At 41.8% G+C, this 23,300-nt stretch overlaps 1 protein-coding gene across 3 annotated transcripts in view; it reads left to right on the forward strand.

Annotated features, from left to right (window-relative positions):
* Positions 1 to 23,300, forward strand: part of MCPH1 (microcephalin 1) — a 238,384-nt gene that overhangs the window by 14,444 nt on the left and 200,640 nt on the right. For 2 of the 3 annotated variants that reach the window (XM_059384224.1, XM_059384225.1), the window contains exons 4-5: positions 17,455 to 17,542; positions 20,201 to 20,315. In XM_059384224.1, coding sequence (XP_059240207.1) covers positions 17,455 to 17,542; positions 20,201 to 20,315 — 203 coding nt within the window. The other variant, XM_059384226.1, reaches the window with a different exon arrangement.

Here is a 23,300-nt window from a genome sequence, read left to right on the forward strand (position 1 = left end):
AACTTGTTTAGCTTTAAAATGCAGACTGTCATTTTAAGATCTGTGGTGGATGTTTGCTTAGATTCATTCAGTTCTTTAAGCCTTGGCTGCAGGCTGATGTTCATTTGCCTTATGCACAAGTAGGTCAGAGGTCAGCCAGGGATGTGGGCTTTTATGCTCAGAATCTGAGGTTCCTCTTCCCTGGCTTGTTTCCCTGGTCCTTTTCCTGGTGGCCATACTTGCCAAGGCTCTGTCTCCTAGTTCCTTTGGCCAGAGAGACAGCAGGTCTTCTGTTGGAGGCTGAGCTGCTCAACACCACCACTCCCACAGACTGTCACTATGTTACTGCAGGATAAACACCCAGAAAATGTGGTAGAGCCACAGATTGTTTGCTTCCTTTTATAATATGCCTTTTTAAATGTAAGTGGGACCTAGGTTGTTGTTTTTATTATCATTATTATTATTATTATTATTTTCTAAAGTATCTGAGGCTAGTCTAATTCTTTCCTTTTGTAAATTATTTGATCTTTCTTCCAGGGGACCCAAGGTTTTTTGTTTTTTGTTTTTTGTTGTTTTTTCTCTTTAAAATCGAGGGTTTTTTTTTTTTTTTTTGCTTGTTTGTTTTGTTTTTGTCTTAAAATGATCCAATTGTTGATTCGAATTCTAGTTTGGCCTTTTTTTTTTTAAGATTTTATTTATTTACTTGACAGAAAGAAATCACAAGTAGGCAGAGAGGCAGGCACAGAGAGAGGGAGAGGCAGGCTTCCTGCCGAGCAGAGAGCCTGATGTGGAGCTCGATCCCAGGACCCTGGGATCATGACCTGAGCTGAAGGCAGAGGCTTTAACCCACTGTGCCACCCAGGCGCCCCTAGGTTGGCCTTTTTAAGAGCTTCAGGCTTTCCTATTTCTGGAAAATTTTTCTTACAGTTTTAAGTATTACCCCTCTTTACTGTTTTGCTTCTCTTCTTCAAGGGCTTCAATTATATGTATGTTGAGCCTCCTTTACCTGCCTTAATTTCAACCATTTTGATTCTGAGTCTTTTTACTTCCTTCTGAATGTTACTTTTATCCTCCTTCTCCTTCCTGCCTTGCTTTTCTTCAGTATTTTTTTTTTTTATTAAATTTTCATTTGAATCTGTTTCTTCTTTGGCATGTTATAATTAAGTCTTCATCTCTGACATGATTTTGTCTTTTTATTTACTGAGTTCAACACTTGTTTAATGTCTTCCTATTTTGTTGTTGTTCTTAGTTTTTATAGTTATGATTCAAGAAATATCTCACACATACAGCTGGCTGGGTGGATAGTTTCCCATATGCCTGTTTGCTGGTATTTGATTCAGATGTGACAGTTGTGTTACGTTCTTCAGCTTTGCTTTTATTTTCAAAGACAGGTAGATTTTCATTAGCTGAAATGGTTTGATTTGCATTTTCTTTTCCAAACAGTTTTTTAAATTTTTTTATACACATATAATGTATTTTTATCCCCAGGGGTACAGGTCTGTGAATCGCCAGGTTTATACACTTCACAGCACTCACCATAGCACATACCCTTCCCAATGTCCATAACTCCACCCCCATTTCCCGACGCCCCTCCCCCAGCAACCCTCAGTTTGTTTTGTGAGATTAAGAATCACTTATGGTTTGTCTTCCTCCTGATCCCATCTTGTTTCATTTATTCCCCTCTTACCCCCTTAACCCCTCATGTTGCATCTCCACTTCCTCATATCAGGGAGATCATATGATAGTTGCCTTTTTCCGATTGACTTATTTCACTAAGTATGATACCCTCTAGTTCCATCCACGTCGTCAAAAATGGCAAGATTTAATTTCTTTTGATGGCTGCATAGTATTCCATTGTATATATTTACCACATCTTCTTTATCCATTCATCTGTTGATGGACATCTAGGTTCTTTCCATAGTTCGGCTATTGTAGACATTGCTGCTATAAACATTCGGGTGCATGTGCCCCTTCGGATCACTACGTTTGTATCTTTAGGGTAAATACCCAGTAGTGCAATTGCTGGGTCATAGGGTAGTTCTGTTTTCAACTCTTTGAGGAACCTCCATGCTGTTTTCCAGAGTGGTTGCACCAGCTTGCATTCCCACCAACAGTGTAGGAGGGTTCCCCTCTCTCCGCATCCTCGCCAGCATCTGTCATTTCCTGACTTGTTAATTTTAGCCATTCTGACTGGTGTGAGGTGATATCTCATTGTGGTTTTGATTTGTATTTCCCTGATGCCAAGTGATGTGGAGCACTTTTTCATGTGTCTGTTGACCATTTAGATGTCTTTGCAGAAATGTCTGTTCATGTCTTCTGCCCATTTCTTGATTGGTTTATTTGTTCTTTGGGTGTTGAGTTTGCTAAGTTCTTTATAAATTTTGGACACTAGCCCTTTATCTGATATGTCGTTTGCGAGTATCTTCTCCCATTCTCTCAGTTGTCTTTTGGTTTTGTTAACTGTTTCCTTTGCTGTGCAAAAGCTTTTGATCTTGATGAAATCCCAATAGTTCATTTTTGCCCTTGCTTCCCTTGCAATTGGCGATGTTCCTAGGAAGACATTGCTGCGTCTGAGGTCGAAGAGGTTACTGCTTGTGTTCTCCTCAAGGATTTTGATGGATTCCTTTCGCACATTGAGGTCCTTCATCCATTTTGAGTCTATTTTCATGTGTGGTGTAAGGAAATGGTCCAGTTTCATTTTTCTGCATGTGGCCGTCCAGTTTTCCCAACACCATTTATTGAAGAGGCTGTCTTTTTTCCTTTGGACATTCTTTCCTGCTTTGTCGAAGATTAGTTGACCATAGAGTTGAGGGTCTATTTCTGCTCTGTATTCTGTTCCATTGATCTGTGTGTGTCTGTTTTTGTGCCAGTACCATGCCGTCTTGATGATGACAGCTTTGTAATAGAGCTTGAAGTCTGGAATTGTGATGCCACCAACTTTGGCTTTCTTTTTCAATGTTCCTTTGGCTATTCGAGGTCTTTTCTGGTTCCATACAAATTTTAGGATTATTGATTCCATTTCTTTGAAAAAAATGGGTGGGATTTTGATTTGGATTGCATTAAATGTGTAGATTGCTTTAGGTAGCATAGACATTTTCACAATATTTGTTCTTCCAATCCAGGAGCATGGAACATTTTTCCATTTCTTTGTGTCTTCCTCAATTTCTTTCAAGAGTACTTTATAGTTTTCTGAGTATAGATTCTTTGCCTCTTTGGTTAGGTTTATTCTTAGGTACCTTATAGTTTTGGGTACAATTGTAAATGGGATTGACTCCTTAATTTCTCTTTCTTCTGTCTTGTTATTGGTGTAGAGAAATGCAACTGATTTCTGTGCATTGACTTTATATCCTGATACTTTACTGAATTCCTGTACAAGTTCTAGCAGTTTTGGAGTGGAGCCTTTTGGGTTTTCCACATATAGTATCATATCTGCGAAGAGTGATAGTTTGACTTCTTCTTTGCCGATTTGGATGCCTTTAATTTCTTTTTGTTGTCTGATTCCTGAGGCTAGGACCTCTAGTACTATGTTGAATAGCAGTGGTGATAATGGACATCCCTGCTGTGTTCCTGACCTTAGCGGAAAAGCTCCAAACAGTTTTTTAATGGGCTGTGGTCTGCTTTGTTGTGTTCTTATTCATTTTCTAAGCAGGGCTCCAAATTTCTGAACACTGTTCTATGCTAGTTCTGCTCTGTTTTTTTGCATAGTTCCTTTTGTGGATGATGTTGATGGTGAGGCCTTTGTTTCTGTCGGATCCTTGAATATTTTCCTCTTGGTTTCTCCACTGCTGTTTGTTCAGGGTTACCGCTCCTTCTCCGTAGAGTTGATGAGCCCTCAGAGTTGACATTTTACCAGAGCCTCTTCTCTGTAACAGGTGCTGTGAGCCATTCCTGTTCTGTATTTCAGCATTTAGTGTCAACTTCTTCCTTTTCAGTTATTTTACATGTGTTTCTTCTGGTGTTCCAGGCCCCTCCACTCTATTTGTGGAACTGTAAGCCTTTCCCCCCACTTTCTGCATCCTCAGACTTGCAGCTGTTTTCAGACTTGTGTTATTTTCCTGTAGATGTGTCATGTGAAGTTTTGGTAAAAGCATAGGTCGTGTGTGTTCATTGCTTGCATTTTTAAAGTTGTCTTCTTATGGAAGGTTGTCGGAGGATCAAAATCAAGCAGCTCTCTCATCTCCTTATGCAGTCCATTAAAATGACCTACTGATGGTATCTCAAAATAGAGCTTGTGGCTCTTTGTCTCTGCTGTTCCCCTTTAGTACAGACAGCTCTCATCTTGCCGCATTATGCAGTGGCTTCCTACCTGTCTCCCTTTCATTTCACCGCTTGTACATTAGCAAGTGCAACACTTCTAACAGATCAATCAGTTATGTTGTTCTTGCTGAGGTAAAAATAGCTTAGAATTACATGGTTCTAAGCAGAAGCAGTGAACAAGGACCTGTGGGCCAGCAAATCCAGCCTACTACCTTGTTTGTTTTTTACGGCCCTTGAACTAACCGTGGTTTTCACAGTTTTAGAAGGTTAGGGACAAAGTCAAGAGAATTTCCTGACACATGAAAATGATATAAAATCCAAATCTCAGTGTCCATAAATCAAGCTTTCCTGGAACACAGCCATGCACATTTGAGAATGTATTGTGAACGGCTGCTTTTGTGCTGTACCTGCGGAATTGACTAGTGTTATGGAGACCGTGTCGCCCCAGAACAGAGTCCTCCTTGTTACTTTGTCTCAACTCCTTTCCTTGTTGTACTCTTAGAACTTACTTTGTTCATTTGTCTGTTTTTCAAAGTAATTTTTTTTTCATCAGAATAAATGTGCCCTTTAATCGTCAGGTCCTGTTTCCCCCATCTCCTCCCCCTCCTCCCCTCTGGTAACCATTTGTTTATTCTTTATAATTAAGAGTCTGTTCCTTTGTTTGTCTCTTTGTCTTTTTTTCCTTTGCTCTTTTGTTTTATTTCTTAAATTCCACATGAGTGTAATCGTATGGTATTTCTTTCTCTGACAGACTTATTTCATTTAGCAATATACTCTCTAGCTCCATCATATCATTGCAAATGGCAAGATTTCATCCTGGCTGAATTACAGTACGTTGTGTATGTACACCACATCCTCTTTATCTATTCATCTGTCAGTGTTTCCATAGTTTGGCTGTTGTAAATAATGCTGTAATAGACATAAGGGTGCATATATTTCTTCAAATTACTATTCTTGTATTTTCTGGGTGAATACCTAGTAGTGTGTGATTTATTTGTCTGTTTTATCTGTCTGCCTACCTACTTACCTAATCATGCATTTTGGTCTTTCCATTATCATGTAAATCTATAGGTGCAGCTTCCATGTTTGTCTTGTTATGTGGTTGTGTCTTCACTAAGTATCTAACACATTCCTGGCTCCTGGTAGGTGCTCTCTAAGTATTTGTCCTGTCAACTCATCAACAGAGGAGGCTTTCCTTACATTAGCTTAGAGATAGCAGAGAAAATTTCTTGGGGGAAGTGATGGTGAGCTACTTGTAAAAGGTCATATAGGAATGTGGGGAAGGGGAGGGCACAGGAAAAATAGACCTTTCCTGAAAGCCTGACGTTAATGGAGATATTTGGGTGGAAATGTAAACTGACAGCACCCTTAGTCCTGAGAAGAGGCCTCTCAGTTAATCCTGACAAGGGAATTCTCAAAGTTTCTTCTCCTGAGAGTCCTACTTTGTTGCTTTCATTGGTAGTCTGTCCCCTACTTCCCTTTTTGCTTTATCTTTTCTCTTTTTGTTGCCACCGTTGAGCCCTCGTTTCTTAAGGAGATCAGAGAAACTCCAAAATAATTGTTATTACCCAAAGGCAATCTCATTAAGTCCCTTTAAAGGGAACTTAATCACATTTGTAAATATAAATTGTTTTTAAAGATTTTATTTATTTACTTGACAGAGATCACAAGTAGGCAGAGAGGCAGGCAGAGAGAGAGAAGGGGAAGCAGGCTCCCTGTTAAGCCGAGAGCCTGATGCTGGGCTGGATCCCAGGACCCTGAGACCATCCATGAACCTGATCCGAAGGCAGAGGCTTAACCCACTGAGCACCCAGGCGCCCCTATAAATTCTTTTCTTATTGTTGTTTGATGTAATGCAATCAGACTTTAATTATTATATAGAATTAATTACTTATTTTTGTATTTCCTCTTGCTATCTTGAAGACAAGCTTTGTTTTGAATTAAATATATTTAGATTTAAATATGTGTATATTTTTAACGTGAAAGGTCCCTACCTAATCTACCTCTTCGCTTATCTTCCCTCATTTGGGGGAGGACCGACCACTGAGAATTTGGAATATACAGTTTCAGACATTTTATTAAATACATAGAAATTGCATATATGAATATTTATATGTACATCCATGGAAATATGTAGGTTTTATTTTTTTAATGGAATGCACATAAACTTTTTAAATTAACATTATATTAGACAACATTTTTCCATGTTTGTACAGTGATACCTTTTTTAAAAACATATACAACCTAATTTGTTTAACTGATCTGTTACTGAATATGAAGTTTTCCATTTCTTTTTGTTTCTAGTCAGAAATTGTATAACACTGAATGTCTTTGTGTGCATTGCCTCTTATAGATGTGTAACTTTTACCATAGGTTTAAATTCCACAAGTGGATTTTTGAGTTCAGAGGGCTTATCTACTTAAATTTATGATAAGTGCTGTCATAGTACCTTCTGGAAAGAGCGCACTAAGTTGTCTTCTAACACTGTAAAAGAACACTTGTTTCCCATAACTGTTATACTCTGAGTTGCCACTTTTTAAAATCTTTCCTATTTTGGTGATGAAAAAATAGAATTTATTTCATTTGCATTTTCTTGATTTTTAGTGAGCTTGAACTTTTTTCAGCAGAACTGAGAGGCAACGGCTGAACTGACCATTGTTTTATATTTCCTGTTCTACATTTACTGCCTGTCCAGGCCTTTGCTCATGTTTCCCCCGAAAATGGTGGCAGTAAGTATGTAACGTCACTAGGTGTCACTAGAATCCCATTTTGTTGGGCTCTTTCCTGGCATGTTTCTTCTGAGAGCAGACCGCTGTGTAACAGCAACTGATAAAAATTCTGACGGTTTCTTTGGACGCGAGACACTTTTGTATTGAAGGCAAAAGGAATAAAGGTCAAGTTGGCTGTCAGTTCCGTGAAGGAAGGCTGATCTAACAGGTACATTGGAAATAGAGTTCACAGGCGTTTGTTTTGGCCCACTTGAGAACGGGGCATTGCCTGGATGCCCGTCCACCGCGGCATTTCATGTTTCCTACAGACAAGCACATTTTCTTGCATGACCCCACGCGGACACTTACGTTAGGAGGTTAATACAGACACCACTGCCGTTGAGTTCTGAGCCGGTTCTGGTCTCAGCAGCTGTCGAAGCCGCGCACCGCACCTGGTCAGCCCAGTTCCTCACCTCCCTTACTCAGTCTGGGATTACCTGGTGTTTCCCGATGAGATTATCTGAGCTCTGCACCTCTTGCCTGAATAACCCTCTTGGTGTGGGGTGGTGCTGGTGGTGGTCACAGTGGTGCCAGTCAGGCCTCTGCACTGGGAGGAAATAATGCTGCCCGCCCTGCCCCTCACCCCCGTGTCTAGTATGGCATTTGAGAGCAGGTGCTTTCACCTACATCACCCGCCGTTTCTCATCACACTCTGTGTGGTGTCTCCTTATTCTAATCACTGGGTTGTAACCCATTGCTATCACTGTTCTTTTAAGGTTTAAATTGTCTTTGATTGGCTAGGGCTGCCCATCCAGTTGACTTCTGTGTTATTTTACCTGTTTCCCAGCATTCTGTGACTGCCTCTTTCTTGCACAACAATTTCATCCAAGCTTGCTTGTTCCATCTCTTTCCCAGCCCAGCGTTCAGCCTTTTCTCCAGGGATCCCTGGTTCCTTTTACTGGAAATGGTATCTTGAACCCTAGTCTGGGTGCTAGGGTGCACTCTGTGCCATCAGGTGTTGCTGCTCCCGCGCCCTCTGGTGGACAGAGGTAGTTACGCATGTGTGTTGTAAAACACCGCTGTACTTATACTCCGTGTCTAGTGAGCCAGGTTCCCACTGATACCCGCAACATCGGTCCCAAACCAGGGGGGGATCATTCTCGTCCTCATCTTCTTCTGGTGTTTGTAGCTTTGTTCTCAGACTGTGAGAAACCTGACTCCGGGTATCCTTGTTAGCAGAGCAGTTAATCAAGTATGTGGGTGCCTAGTCTCTTCTCCAGGGCCATGCCGTTCCTGCACGGCCCCCCTCGTCCGCTCAGGCTTGGATTCCCCTCCGCACTGGACCTGTTCTCTGCACAGATGTCCTCTTTACCCCACTGGCCCCTACTTGGGGGACCTTCTACATCTGTCTAAATTCTGATACCTCTCATTTTGCCTTGCCCCTCCGTCTATGTGGACACCCTTCTCTGCCTTCCTGAGCTCCAGCACCCCATGCTGGGCCATCCCTCACACAGATGCCCCCATCTCAGCCTCTGGGAGGCCCCCCAGTGGATAACACAAGTCTTATAGGGGTCCACCCTTGCCTCACCGGTTTGGCTCTAGGACAGAATAGGTAGGTGAATTGGAATTGGAAGGGCAGATTTCTTATCTACTCTTACCTTGAGATCACATGCTGCTGAAATTTGGGAAATGATCTGACAGAGTTCAAAGTTACCCTTAAACTTTTAAAGTTTCTTAAGCCTATTCCTGTGATTAAAAGCTATGTGTTAGTAGTTACAGGTATTTTTTTATTTTAAGATTTTATTTATTTATTTGACATAGATCACAAGTAGGCAGAGGCAGGCAGAGAGAGAGGGGGAGGCAGGCTCCCCACCGAGCAGAGAGCCTCCATCCCAGGACCCTGGGATCATGACCTGAGCCGAAGGTAGAGGCTTAGCCCACTGAGCCACGCAGGCGCCCCAGTAGGACAGGAATTTTTTAAAACGTACCAATTGGGTTTTTCTGTTTGTATCAAACTTTCAGTGTTCTGTGTTCATTAAAAGCAAAGCAGCCCCCAAATTATCTACTGTTACCAGTTAAAACACCAGCTCAAAAGTAGGACATTTTGCCTATCTCAGATAGCATGGGTTTATTGAAAGATAAGACCTAATATTTATAAATCAGTCAGTAAATAATATCAGAATAATGGGTTTCTTGTAGTTTTAGAGCAACAGTTCTCAAATCATGGTCCAGGGACTTCTGTGGTCTCCGGACCCTGTAAGGGGTCAGCAGGGTTGAAACTTTTTATATGAATAAGATGTTATTTGCCTTTTTCCCTCTAATCTTCTCAGGAGGCTATAGTGTTATTTAGGGGGCATGGCTTACATAGTACATGGAATGCTGAAGCAGATGTGAGAATCCAGCTGTTTATTGACATTTGCAAAAACATATGGCCATGCCACTTTTCTTCCTTTTTTTCCTGTTTTGGGAAATACTTTTCATAAAAGCTATTATTTTTGTTAACATGTATTGAGTTTTATTATTGTTGTTTTTAAATGAATTAACAATTACATATTTTAAGAACTCAGTTTTATTTATTTTTTGATAACTGCTCAGTTTTAATTTGTTATAATAAATATCCATATGTATAACTCACATAGAAAGGCTTTGAGGTCCTTGAATTTTTTAAAGTGAAAGAGATTTTGAGTCCGAAATACTGCTTCACAGTTCAGTTTGTGTCTATGGTTTCTGACGACTGTTTGAGCTCCCACTGTGACTGCGGGTCTTGCTTTGTGTGTGTGTGGGGGGCGGGTAGAGTGCACACATCCCTCTTCCTGACCCGTGCCCTGTGGGAGGTCCTCCACATTGTCTTGTTCCATTTTACTGTTGAAAGGGATTTTTCTCCTCCAGGTCAAGTACTTTCCCATTGCCCCAGCTTTTGAAGAGGTAGTGAGTGAAGGCAACAGGATGGGGCTGGTGACATAGGGTGCCGGTGGCAGCACCCGGGGAGTTGATCCGGTGGCAGTAGAGGGTTTGTCCTGAGGGCGGGATTGGAGGGCCGGATGGGAGGCCCGTGGAGCAGGCTTGTGGTGGGAAGTGCCACCATTCCTTAGCTCTCAAGGGAGAAAGAGCTCTTTGGAATGGAGCCCAGGCAGGGCTTCTCAGAGGGAAGGATGACACAAGCTGCTTTGTTCCCTGTTGGCTCTGAAGTAGCAGCAATTGAAGATCAAAAAAGTTGGTTCTGCTTTTAGGGGCATCTCTTCAAACACTTCTCTGCTTGGCCACTGGATGGGAGGATAGTGTTATTTTACGTTTCTGAAGAAGCGCAGAAATCAGCTAGTGAGCTCGTTTTGTTCAGTAGATTTTGATTGCGTGCCTGATGATAAACACAGGTTTTAATGTAGTGGCTGTTCAGTATTTTACTAAACATGTGAGCATACCTGTTGTTTGCATGCATAGAATGACATCACCGGTATTATGGGCTGCCTGTTTCTTTGTTGTGGAAGATTGTATAGAAACCCAAGGTAGACTCAGAAGTGTGTCTCTGCATTTTTCCACACGACCAAATGACAGATACCTTGTTGGGTTCTTATTGCCAGTAAGGTCTGAATATGTCTTCTACATCACCTGGGTCAGGCACACATTTTACCCAGTTGAATCAAGCGTTCCCACAAACTCCTAACTAGTAGAGGATACTTAACGAGTTTTGTGAACTTGGACCAGTGATCTCCTGTGAGCTGCATTGTCTTTAGTTGTCACATATGAGAAAATGATATGGCAGTATTTATCTACCAGGACTGCTGTGAGGTTCTTGTGAGCTGGTTGAGCTTTATGATGCTGCTGATTGTAACTTAAATATTGTGTATATGATGGTGCAGTTATCCTGATTATTTTCATACAAGCCTTATGTCAGGATGCTTCCTGGCCAACCCCGTTTTGCGGTTTTGTTGTTTGTAACAGTGGGAAATAGGTGATGTTTCACTGGAGTAAGAAGAAGCTGGTAGACCCTGTTCAGGGTACAAATTGGTCATTAACGGACCTTTGTTTTAAAAGAGGCATTCCTAAGAAGTATTTCTCTCCTTCCTCGCTTTATCGTTGATGCCTGTTTCTTATTTCTTTCTTTGGATCCATTATTCTACCTTCCCTATTCATTATCCGTTTTCTGTGGGCCTAGGTGATTTCTTTGTTTTTAAAAAAAAACCCTACAAAAATGTAATTTACATAAAATGAAGTATACCCATTTCAAGGGTACCATTCACCGAGTTTTGACCCATGTTACCACCGCTACCACAGTCAAAATACTGTGAGCATTTTCACCATCCTGAGAAGTTCCCTCGTGTCCCTTTGCTGTCACCTTCCCTGCCTCAGGCCCCCTTGTCCCTCGATACTTAACGAGTTTTGTGAACTCACCTGGTTTTGAGCACTCACCTGGTTTCTGGCCCTGTAGCGCAGCGTTGCTTATTCTAGGGTCTTACATAAAGGGAATCATCCAGTATGTGTTATTTTATTCCTGGCCTCTGTTTGACATGATGCTTTTGAAACTTATCTCTATTGTTACGTGTATCAATATTTTAATTTTTTTATAGCTGAATGATATTCTTTTGTATGGATATACCACAGTTTGTCCATTCATCTGGTAGTGGACGTTTGGGTAGTTTTCTGTTTTTAGTTATTATGTTATTATTTAGTTATTATGTATTTAGTTATTATTATTTAGTTATTATGAGTAAAATTGCTATGAATAATCACATTCTTGTCTTTACACATTTTTATTGCTTTTGGGCCATTACCCAAACTGTTTTCCAAGGTGTTTGTATCATTTTACATTCCTACTTGAAGTGTGTGACTGTTCCATTTGCTCCACATTTTCACCAATACTTGGGATTTATCAGTCTTTAATTTTAGCCATTCTAGTGGATTTGTAGTGGTATCTCCTGTGTTTGTTTTTTTGTAGCAGTTCTTTTTCAGATATAATTCACCCATCGAAAGTGAACAATGTACTGACCTTTTTTTGTTTTTATTTTTGTTTTTTTCAGTTTTTATTTTTTATTTTATTTTTATTTTTAAATTTAGTTTAATTTTACTTTTCAGTGTTCCAAGATTCATTGTTTATGCACCACACCCGGTGCTCCGTGCAATACGTGCCCTCCTTAATACCCACCACCAGGCTCACCCAACGCCCCCAATCCCCTCCCTCCAAAACCCTCAGTTTGTTTCTTCTTCTTCTTCTTCTTTTTTTTTTTTTTTAAGATTTTATTTATTTATTTGACAGACAGAGATCACAAGTAGGCAGAGAGGCAGGCAGAGAGAGAAGGGAAAGCAGGCTCCCCGCTGAGCAGAGAGCCCGATGTGGGGCTGAATCCCAAGACCCCAGGATCATGACCTGAGCTTTAACCCACTGAGTCACCCAGACGCCCCCTTCAGTTTGTTTCTTAGAGACCACAGTCTCTTATGGTTCCTCTGTTTTTGTTGTTTTTAAAGATTTATTTATTTGAGAGAGAGCCCGAGCCCACATGTGAATTGGGGGAGGGGCAGAGGGAAAGAATTGCAAGCAGAGGCCTCCTGAGCCTGGAGCCCCACTGGGGCTGAATCTCACAACCCCGAGATCATGCCCTGTGGTGAAATCAAGAGTCTGATGCTTGACCCATGGAACCACCAGGTGCCCCTTGTTTTTAAGTAAACTGTACACCCAGCATGGGGCTCAAACTCCTGACCTTGAGATCAAGAATCACATGCTCTACTGACTGAGCCTGCCAGGGGCCCCTGTAATTCAGTGTTTTTTACTATAATTACAGAGTTTTGCAGCCACGAACACCATTTAGAACGTTCTTATCACCCTAGAGTGTGACGTTGTACCCTTTACAGCACCCTCCATACCCACCAGCCCAGGGTAGAAACGGATCGGCTGTCTCCAGGAATTTGCCTCTTGGGAACATGTCATGCGAGTGGAATCAGACAATGTGCGGTCTTTGTGCCTGCCTGCTTTCTCTTAAAATAATGTTTTTGAGATTCTTCTGTGTTGTAGCATGTACCAGAATTTCACTTTTTTAAATTATCAAGTAATATTCCATTGTATGGCTAGATTGCATCTATCCATATCATGTATGATTTGTGAATATTTTTTCCCATTCTTTGGGTTTTTATATGTCCATTGCAGTTCCCTGTGAAGCAAAGGGCTCTAATTTTAATGAGGTCCAGTTTGTTTTTTGTTATGTTTTTGATGTTATTTAAGAAACCGTTGACAAATCTGAGATCAGGAAGATTTACTTCTATATTTTCTTTTGAGAACTTTATAGTTTTAACTCTGACAGTTTAGATCTTTAATCCATTTGGAGTTAGTTTCTGTGCATGGTGTGAGGTAGGGGTCTGATTTCATCCTTTTTTGTGTGGTATCTGGTTGTCCCAGCATCATTGTTGAAAAGATGATTCTTTCCCAGTGATTTTTGTCATAATTAACTAGGCGCTTCTGGGTAGTTTAGTGGGGTAAGTGTCTGACTCTTGATTTTGGCTCAGGTCGTGATCTCAGGATTGTGAGCTCTGCTTCAGGCTCTGCACTCAACAGGGAGCCTGCTTGAGATGTTGCCCCCCCGCCCCCCCGCCTGCCCACCTCCATCCCTACTCACTCTCCCTCTTTCTCTCTCTTAAAATTTAAAACAAACAAACAAACCCAACCATATATATGAGGATCCCCTCTGGCTTTAGTGTGTATTTCCCTGATGACTTTTACTAAGTGTAAGATCACATGCTTAGTGACTGTCTTTGATTTGAATCTTTTGCCCACTTATAAAAGTTGGGTTTTTGTCTTTGTAATATTAATTTATGGGCTATTTTTGTACATTATTCATATCAATATTTTTGGTCAAATACACATACTGTAAATATCTGATCTCAGTCTATGACTGACTTTTCATTTTCTTTGTTATGTCTTTCAGAACACACCAGTTTTTTATTTTGTTGAGATGCAGTTTTCCATTTTCTTCTTTTATGCTTTGTGTCTTTGATAATCTGTCTGAATGTCTTGGCTTACTTTGAAATTGTGAATCTTTTCTTCCATTTTCTTCTAGAATTTATGGTTTTGAACTTTATATTTAGTTGTGTGTGCACGTGTGTGTGTGTGTGTGTGTGTGTTTAAGATGAGGTCAAAGTGTTTCGTTCTACAGTGAACACCTTTGCTCCTAGAAAATACCTTTTTTGAGTACTTACTCTCTGCCAGGCCTGGCTGTGACTGTCGTAACTAGACAGGCATATTCACTCCCCTCGTGGAACTTAGTTTTAATGAAACAAGGTTTGTAAGTGCAGGGTTTGGTGAATCCTCTGAAGGGAACAGGAGGGGCGTAGCCACAGCGCCCGTTTGGCGTTGGTTTCGCTCCGGACACAGTGGCTGGGGAGACCCCTTGCAGTGGGTGACCTGTGAGCTGAGGTGAAGAGGACGTGACGGAACTCGGTGTACAGAGCCTTGGGGGGCCACTTTTCTGCGGAGTCAGAGGTCGTGGCCTGAGACGGGGTGATGCCAGTGTGTGTGAGGGCCTGCGAGCATCAGTTGTAGGCTCTCTGCGGAGAGGAAGCTTAGAGGCAGGGACAGGCTCCTGCAGGGCCCCGGGAGGGATTTGAATTTTACCGTGTCTCTGTTCTCAGTGTCAGCCCCACCCGTGGGGCTCTGCTGGGTGAATTCTTGTGGGTAAAGCGCAGCACCTGAGTGTAACTAGGCCCAGGCCTGAACTTGCTGTCCTCTCTTAACTGCGTCCTGACTTCATTTTCTGTCTTGGTTTAGGTGCCCTGGCTTTCCCTGTTGTGCCAGCCGGAGCCCTTTGAATCAGAATGCCTAGTTTCCTGTCCCCATCCTGTTATGGAGAGGGCCCCGCACACACAGGAAAGAGAGAAGTCAGCTCTTAGTACAAGGCTTGTAGTGAAACAGTGCTCCCTCTTCACCCCTTCCCCCAGTTCCTGCTCCCCAGGGCTAACACCTCTCCACCTGCCCTCTTGCTGCAGCTCTGTCCTGACCTTTGAATTCCCCCTTTTTTTTAACCCTGGCTCTGCTGCTGCCTTGACTTCCCGGTTTCCAGCACTGTCTAGACTTTGTAGTTTGCAAACACCAATTTAGCTCCCCCAGCGCTGCGTTCTGGGGGACCCCACGCATGTACGAGCGCCTGCTCATTGCACCCACACTGCCTCTCTCCTGATTCCATAAATAAAAATCAGCAGCGGATGAGCTAAATCCGCAGTTTTGCTTTACATTGTTATGACTGGGAAAGTCGTTTTAGCTGAATCTGAAAATGCACACAACACGTTTCCTTCTGTGTGACCCTTGTGCTACCTGAACTCAGCCTGGTATCCTTGAGTCCAGTGCGTCCCTGGTCCAAGTTGTCTGAAACCCGAGCCCATTACCTGCTTTGGTGGCCAGAGTGAGTGGGGAGCAGTGGCCCTGACTGTGGGCACAGTTGGGGGTGCGGTTGCTGCTCCCCAGACCTGCTCTTGCTGCCGGCGCCCTGGAGGTGTGAGGAGAGGGGTTCAGTCCCTCGTCCTCCGTCACCCAGCTTCCAGGCTCGGGTTTCCTTTTCTGTATTTGCTTTTCAGTTCCCCAGACATCTCTTATCTGCTCTTTGTTTCTGTTGGTCTGTGTCATTTTGTTTTGCTTGATTGTCATTTGAAGGGGGTTTTGGGGGTAGGAGAGAAAAACACATGTGCTCAGACCCCCAGTTGTAACAAGAGCTCAAGAACATTCCATTTTTATTTCTAAATGTTGCTCATTCAGGGTTCTCCACCCAGTCCCACGGGTTCGGTGAAACCTGTAGCATCTCCTGCCCCCAGTCCCTGACTGGACTCCTTGCCCTCATGTCCTGCTCCTGGAAAACATCCTGCAGAGTGGCCTGTCCAGGCTCGCCCCAGATACAGCCTTCAGGGTGACCAGGGTGACCCTTTTCTGTCGCTGGTGCCCTCGCTCCAGTGCGCTCCTGCAGTCCCACCGAGTGGTGTCTGTTTTCCCAGAATTGTCCCGCTGTTGTTGGCTTTGCTGCGCCTTTGTCTGTGCTCGTCTTCCAGACGGAAGACCTGCATCCTCCGAATGTGCTTCCTCATCAGAGTTTATCTGACGGTCACCTCCCACCCGCAGCTTCTCCCACTCCGGCCCCGTAGTATCACCGGAGCTCTCTCCAGCTTCTGCCCTACCTTGTTGTTCTCTTATCATAATTATTGTGCTGTGGTTGTTTGTTAATTTTTGCATTTTCTGCAAACTTCTTTCATGGCTGGCTTAATAAAGACAGTTGCACTGTTCCGTTTACGTCTGCAGTGTATCAGGATCTCACACACACACTCACATACACACACACACACGTGCACACATCGTTTAGCTTTAACTCCATTGTGTGCTCATGAGAGAGAAATGAAAAAGGCAAAGGAAGCCTTCTTGTGATAGAAAATTTTGACCTCACATGCCCTTGGAAGGGGCTTAGGGACCCTAGGGTCTTCTGACTACACTTTGAGATTCATTAGCCTAGTGACAAATAGTATTGTCAGTTTGGTATGTAGTCTTCCAGACTTTGCTTAAAATGAGAAATGTTGTTTTATGTACAGTATACAGCATCATGTTCACATTTCTGCAGTTTTGTCTTTTTCTTAATGTATTTAAGACTTTTCTGTGTGAATATGGATATATTTGCCCTATTCTTTTTCGCATTATATTCCAATTATATTTTCAACTGTCATTCGCATGCTAAATGTTGAATGTGACAGGCTTATGAAATACAGTTGGAGATGTGTTTAGGGGCCATATTTTAAAAAGACTGAAACAACAGATAGGTGAAATTATTCTATAAACACAGTGATTGAAGGCTTGTGATGTGGGTTTTGGAGAGATGATGTTTTAAGCTTAATCTTTCAGTAATAATATGAATGAAAAGAGTAGGAAATATAGGTAGGAGATCATTTTGAAAACTATTGTAATTGTTTAGATTTGAGTGTCTGAATGTTTAGAAGTAGGTCCTGGGATTCCCAAGACGGCGGCGTAGTGAGAGTGGAAATGACAGACTGGTGACAGGCAGACAGTTAAGGTACGCGGGGCATGGCCGAGAGAAGCTGGTGTGGCCCACCCTGCTCTCTGGTGAAACACCAGTTTTAGGGGCAAGATAATCTTTCTGGTTGAATTTCTCTAAGGCCCTTCTAGCTCTAGATTTCTCCACTTATGTCCTGTTTGCTCTTCTACTGTTGGTTTAACAGCATGTGCGTATACCTTACAGATGCCCCGCACTCATCAGTTTGAAGGCTGTCACAAGCCTAAAGTTGTGTAAAGACTGCTTCCCTTACTGCCTCTTGGTTCTACACTTACACTTTAAAAACACTGTAGAGAGACTATTTTGGAAAGTAGAATTTATATTGCCCTTCGTATTTTATTATAAATGTAGTTACTTTAAAAGCCATGCCTGTTAACGTGGCCTTGGCATCTCTTAAATTGCTAACTGGCACACGTGCCGGCACGGTGCTGTGGGACTCTAACAGGAACGAGCGCTCATTCTGCTCCGTCTGTTGACTTGCACAGGTGCCGGACAGCCGGGGCACACGTCGATGAAGCGCTCTTCCCTGCGGCGAACACCAAGGAACACCTGCCGAGCCTAATTAAAAAAAAAGTAAGTATGTGATTTCGACAGTGGCTGTTACGAAATTTATTCGTTCTTTTATTCCTGCAAAGTGACACTTTGTGGAATATATTCAGGAGGTATCTTAGGTATTGGAGTTGATGATACTGTTCTCTCCACATGGGGTTTTTAAGGAAGTTATAGACGTTAGTGTACCTTCTGAGTGCTTTGATGTGATTTGTGGGAAGTGGAAGAGCTGTCTGGCCAGTGGAAAACTAAAATTTGCCAAGAGACCAGCAGACGTGCAGGTGCACTGCAAACTGCTTTGGAATTTGGTTTGTTACGTCTTTAGCAAAATACCTCTGTTCTGCTGTTTAGTTGGAAAATTTCTAAAGTCTGATGCAGAAATATCCAAGTTATTTATTAAGTTATTTATTATGGAAAATCCATAGTGCAGACTTAAAGACACTGCTTTCCTTTGAGGTCTAGTTCACATTTGATCCACAACATTTTCACTCTTTTATTATTTAAAAGTTTTAGTTGTGATTTCTTTATTTGTGGGAAAATGGTTTTCTAGTAAGTGGTCAGTGTTGCTCTGTTTTCATGTGAGGGTCCCTGTTGAGGAGGAGATTTGCAGACTTTGTCCAAACTGAGTTAGAAAGACTAGACGCATACATTTCCTGTAGGTTAAGGAAGACATTCCCCTGGGTGGTCGTAGATTTTCTGTAAATGGTGACTCCTGTATCTCGGACATTTCCTCTTGGGCAGGCCAGATTTGTAGGGCAGTGATGGACAAACTCAAGTCTCTGTTCAGATCCCCTTTGTTTAGAGGTGAACTAGAGCTTCTAAGTCCTTACTCTTTCTGATACGCCAAGCAGTGGCTGTGTCTACCCTTTTAGAAGTAAAGGACTTATTTTAAAACCACACTAATAAGGAGTGTATTTCCATCGTAAAACATTGAGTAAACACAGATAAGGCAGATACCTCTCTTAATGTCTTTTTCCTCAAAGTAAGCAATTTTTGGGTTGAGTTGGGTCCTTGAAGATCGGATGGTCTTCAGGACACATACATTACAGACACACACACATACACACACATGTTTTGTACCAATGAGGTTCTGTGTTACATGTATTGTCTGGGAGATAATGCTTTTCTTCTTCTCGTAACAGTGTGTGTTTGACCGTTTCATGACAAGTGTAGGCCTTCACTCAAGTGCAATTGCGAAGCAAACATGACTTCAGACTGTGATTATTTTGGGCTCTTTGACAAGGTTTTCAGTTTTACTCTCCCTCATTCTTTCTGTTGCCAGTCTGACCTTCTTGTTTGCTGTTCTGAAAGTCACCGAGCGTATTTGCAATTTGCAATGCAATGGCTCTATATCTGCTCCCTCTATCTGGAGCACACTTTCCCCACACTTCATGCATGTTTCCCTTTTTCTAACTTGAGTAGGGCTTTGTGCCAGTTCCTTTCTCAGGGTGACCCCCTCTGAGCACCCCGTGTACAGCAGTGGTTCCTTCCCACTGTGCCAGCTGTCCTGCTCCCACTCGTCTGCGGCTTTCCTTTCTAGCTGCAGGACTTACTCCTTTCTGCGTACTGTAAGGATGGTGGCAGTTAGCTAGGGTTGTTGCTAATGAAGATTCACGGGAGCCTAAGGGATAATGCTTGAGAGTCTGGGGAGCACCCTGGGACCAGGGAGTCGTAGGGAAGACTCTTGGGTTGTGCTGAGTTGGGTCCTTGAAGATCGGATGGTCTTCAGGACACATACATTACAGACACACACACATTGTAATGTCAGCACATTACCTCCCCCAACAGGAGAGCCCTCCCACTGGGAGTTGACCAGCTCTGGGAGTACAAATGCCCCCAAGTGCTCTGGACTTGCTGTTACAAAGCAACATTGTGCAGTAGGACATTGCATGCTGTGCTTGTACTTTGGGGAAAACAGTTCAGGCCAGTTCCAGGCCCGCTGGAATTAACCCTCCTGACACACATAGCCTCTAGTTTACTTACTAATGATGTTAATTTTCTGTCGTTTTTTAATAGAGATAAGCTTCTGATATCAAGATTCTTCCTTTCTCCAAGACCAGTGCATGACACATACATTTCTGTTAAATAATAAATGAGAGCGAGATGCTCAGTCAAGAACACAAGAGTGGGCGTGGGAAGGTTAACCCAAGACTTTCTTTGGATGTTAGTCTGGGGCGTCATCCTGTTTGTCACACCTTGATTGTGTAGTTTGAGTTCTGGGGTTTTACTAGCAGAATAGAATTACGGTGATTTAAAGACAAAGCAGGATTCAATCTTGTTTCTTTCTTTGGTAGTTAGAAGATAATTGCTTTTGTATTCTGTTACTATGTTATGATTTTGGGGGAGGGGGAAAGAGGAGAGATAATGTAAGGGTAACAAAAATAAAGAAAATGAATAAATGACTAATTTTGTTTAAGAACCTTCCTGGAAACTAAGATTGCTGGCATCCTGGAAATGCCTCAGAAAGTGTAGCTCCTTGGTATATGGTCTTGTTTGTCTAGTCTTTCAGTTCTGCAGCCTGGAAAGAAAGAGACACTTCCATTTCGCATGCAGCACAAGGAATGCCTCTGTCCTCAGGTTTTCCTTGCAGTATTGTAACAGGTGTTAGAAGCGTCAGGAACAGGTTGTCTTGTTACACAGCTGCTGGTCAGTAGTATTCATTTATATGTCCTTTCTGCACAGCGGAAGTGTATGCAGCCCAAAGATTTTATTCCTAAAACACCGGAACATGATAAAAGGCTTCAGAAGAAATTTGAAAAAATGGCTACAGAGCTCCAAAGGCAGAAGAGAAGTCTGGGTGAGTCCAGAAGTCGTGCTCAGCCTGTGCACCTGTTTCAGCCACCTGATGGCCGGTGGCGCCCGGCAGACCCCGCTGCAGCCTGCAGGAGACGGACCGTGCTGCTGGAGGCCACGGTGGGAGCTCATGGGTACAAGTCTCCGTCATTGTCCACATCGATGAAACTCTTTACTTTCAGGAATGATTATGGAAAAAACAGATTTTGACTAAGCCCTATTAGACTAAATCCCTCTTCATTTCTTTGTTATTTTGAGTCTCACTTGTGTTTTTACCTAATACTTGGTCTTTTTGTTTTGTTACCTAGAATAGGGAGGTGTTCGTTAACATATTCTTTCTTTATTTCACCTTAAATATAATTTTTAACTTTGAATTATTCCTTAGTAAAGCTAAAAAATAAAATGAAGAAACACATTTCATTGTCTTTGGGCTTTCATAGTACCTATTTACAAATTAACCCATAGTTGTATTTTTGCTCTTTTAAAGGCATATTTTCTTTTAACTTTGGCTGCCTTCTGTTTGCTTTATTTGCCTTCAGCAGTTTGAATTTTATGTTCATTGGTCCAGTTTTCTTTTTAAATATTCTGTTCGGAGTTCACGAGGCCCTTGAAATCTGTGTTCCCATCTGTGTGTGAGTCTGTGTATTGTCTATTGACCCGACCTTATTTTACAGTTCACTAATACAGTCTTCTGCCATGTCTAATCTGCTATAATCCATCTGTTCAGTTCACAATTTTGGTTCTTATATTTTGCAGTTCTAGGGTTTCTGATTTTTTTATAGGTTCTATTACTCTGATTAAATCACCTACATTTTTCTTTTCATCTTTCTTTGCTTCTATCTGCAGTATCTAGAATGCCTGTTTTTTTTTTTTTTTTGCCTCTGTTGTTTTGTATGGTTTGTTTTTTTTTTTTTTGTCATAAATGTTCTGTCTCTTAGTAGGAATGACAGTTTGCTTCTGTAATTGAAGGCAAGTCATTAGTTATAAAATATGTTTGAAGCTCTAGGCAACATTATTTTCTTAGACAAAAAGTTTCTAGGTTCTCCTACTAAGAAGATGGAGTGGGCCTTGTTGGCTTTATCTGGACTGATTCGAATAGGAGATTCACTGACGAATTTCCGTAAGGCTTGATAGACTTTTGATTTGACATTGATACCAGAGTGTGGCCATCTAGACTGTTCCTTTAAAAAAAAAAAAAAAAATTTACATTATGTTAGTCTCCATATACATCATTAGTTTTTGATGTAGTGTTCCATGATTCATTGTTGTGTATAACACCCAGTTCTCCATGCAATATGTGCAAAATTTTTGTTTATTTATTTGACAGAGAGAGAGTGCAGGAGCGGGGCAAAGGGAGAGGGAGAAGCAGGCTCCCTGACGTGAGCTGAAGTGAGGTGCTCAACACACTGAGCCACCCAGGTGCCCCCATCTAGACCTTCCCACTGAGAGCCTGGCGTGATAACTAGGATCCCTTCTGCTGACGGTCCTGATCTCCCACTTTCATCTCCTGGTGAAAGTACACCACCGAGAACTTTCTACCATTTTACAGAAGAATTCAGTTTAACTTTTAGTATCCTGCCATTTGTAGCTTCAGATTGGACAACTCTTCTGAAGATAAAATCACATGCATGCGAGGAACAGTTTTCTACTACACCCTGCATAATGGGTTTTGGTGCCACAGAGCCTTTGGTTTTCTGTTTAGTTTGTTGATACTGATAAACACTTAACTTGTGTGTTTGTTTCTCAGAGACTGGACCGTCAGCCTCTTGCCCCAGGTGCTTTAATGATCAGTCCTCCTGGGGATAAAAACATCCACTGCTTGTCAGCTGGCTTCTCAGTGCTCCTCGCCAGAATCTTGACTCCTCTGGTCCTGGTCTCTTCAGTAGTTCCCTGATGCTTTTATGTAGACATTATTTGTATTTTATATAGATTCTGTATTTTCTTTTTCTCTGTGTAGGCGTTAGTTAGCTTCAAGATACTTTGTTTCTTTGTCTTCAATTACTTGTAAAACCTTAAAGCACTTGAACAGTGGCACAATCACGTGTTTATGGTTGTGTTTTGCACAAGGCTGTGAATCACATAGTGGACTTGGGAGATCAGTTAGCTACACATTTCAGGTCTAGGTAGCAACAGGGTGCTTCTCTAGAATAAAAAATTAGGGAAATTTTTATCCTTATGTGTTTAATCATAGTCATTTCTATTCTTTTTTTGTTTGAAATATAATCGACCTAACATATTAGTTTCAGTGGATGATGTAATGATTTGCCGTTTGTGTGTGTTGTGAAATGGTCATAAGTCCAGTTAACATCTATCACCATATGTATCATGTACAAAAATTTTTTTTCTCATGATGGAACTTTTAAGGCCCGGTTTCCAGGCTACTTTGAAATGTGTTTTTGTTCTCTGATTTTGTTTATAGATTCCACATACAGGTGACATCATGTAGTATTTACCTTTTACTGACTTATTTCACTCAGTGTAATGTGCTCACAGTCTATCTGTGCTGTCACTAATGGCAAGGTTTTGTTCTTTTTTTATGGCTGGATAGTATTCCTCTAAGTGTGTGTGTGTGCACACATGCACACATCACGTTTTCTTTATTAATCCGTAGATGGACATGCAGGTTGTTTCTTTGTCTTGGTGATTGATTGTAAATAATGTTGCAGTGAACAGGAGGGGTCAGATATCTCTTTGCATCAGTATTTTCCTTTTTTTCTTCTGTAGTGTTTTCATTTCCTTCAGGTAAATAAATACCCAAAACAGGGATTACTGGCTCTAATGGAAAGTTCGATCTTAAATTTTTTTGAGAAACCTCTGTAGAGTTTTCCACAGTAGTTGCACCAATCTACATTCTCACCAGCGGTACACAGCAGCCCCTTTTCTGTGCTTCCTTGCCAACACTTGTTATTTCTGGTCTTTTTTTTTTTTTAAGATTTTATTTATTTATTTGACAGAGATCACAAGTAGGCGGGGGGGGGGGGGGGGGGAA

Source organism: Mustela nigripes, chromosome 18 (assembly GCF_022355385.1).
Source record: "Mustela nigripes isolate SB6536 chromosome 18, MUSNIG.SB6536, whole genome shotgun sequence".
NCBI classification, from domain to species: Eukaryota; Metazoa; Chordata; class Mammalia; order Carnivora; family Mustelidae; genus Mustela; species Mustela nigripes.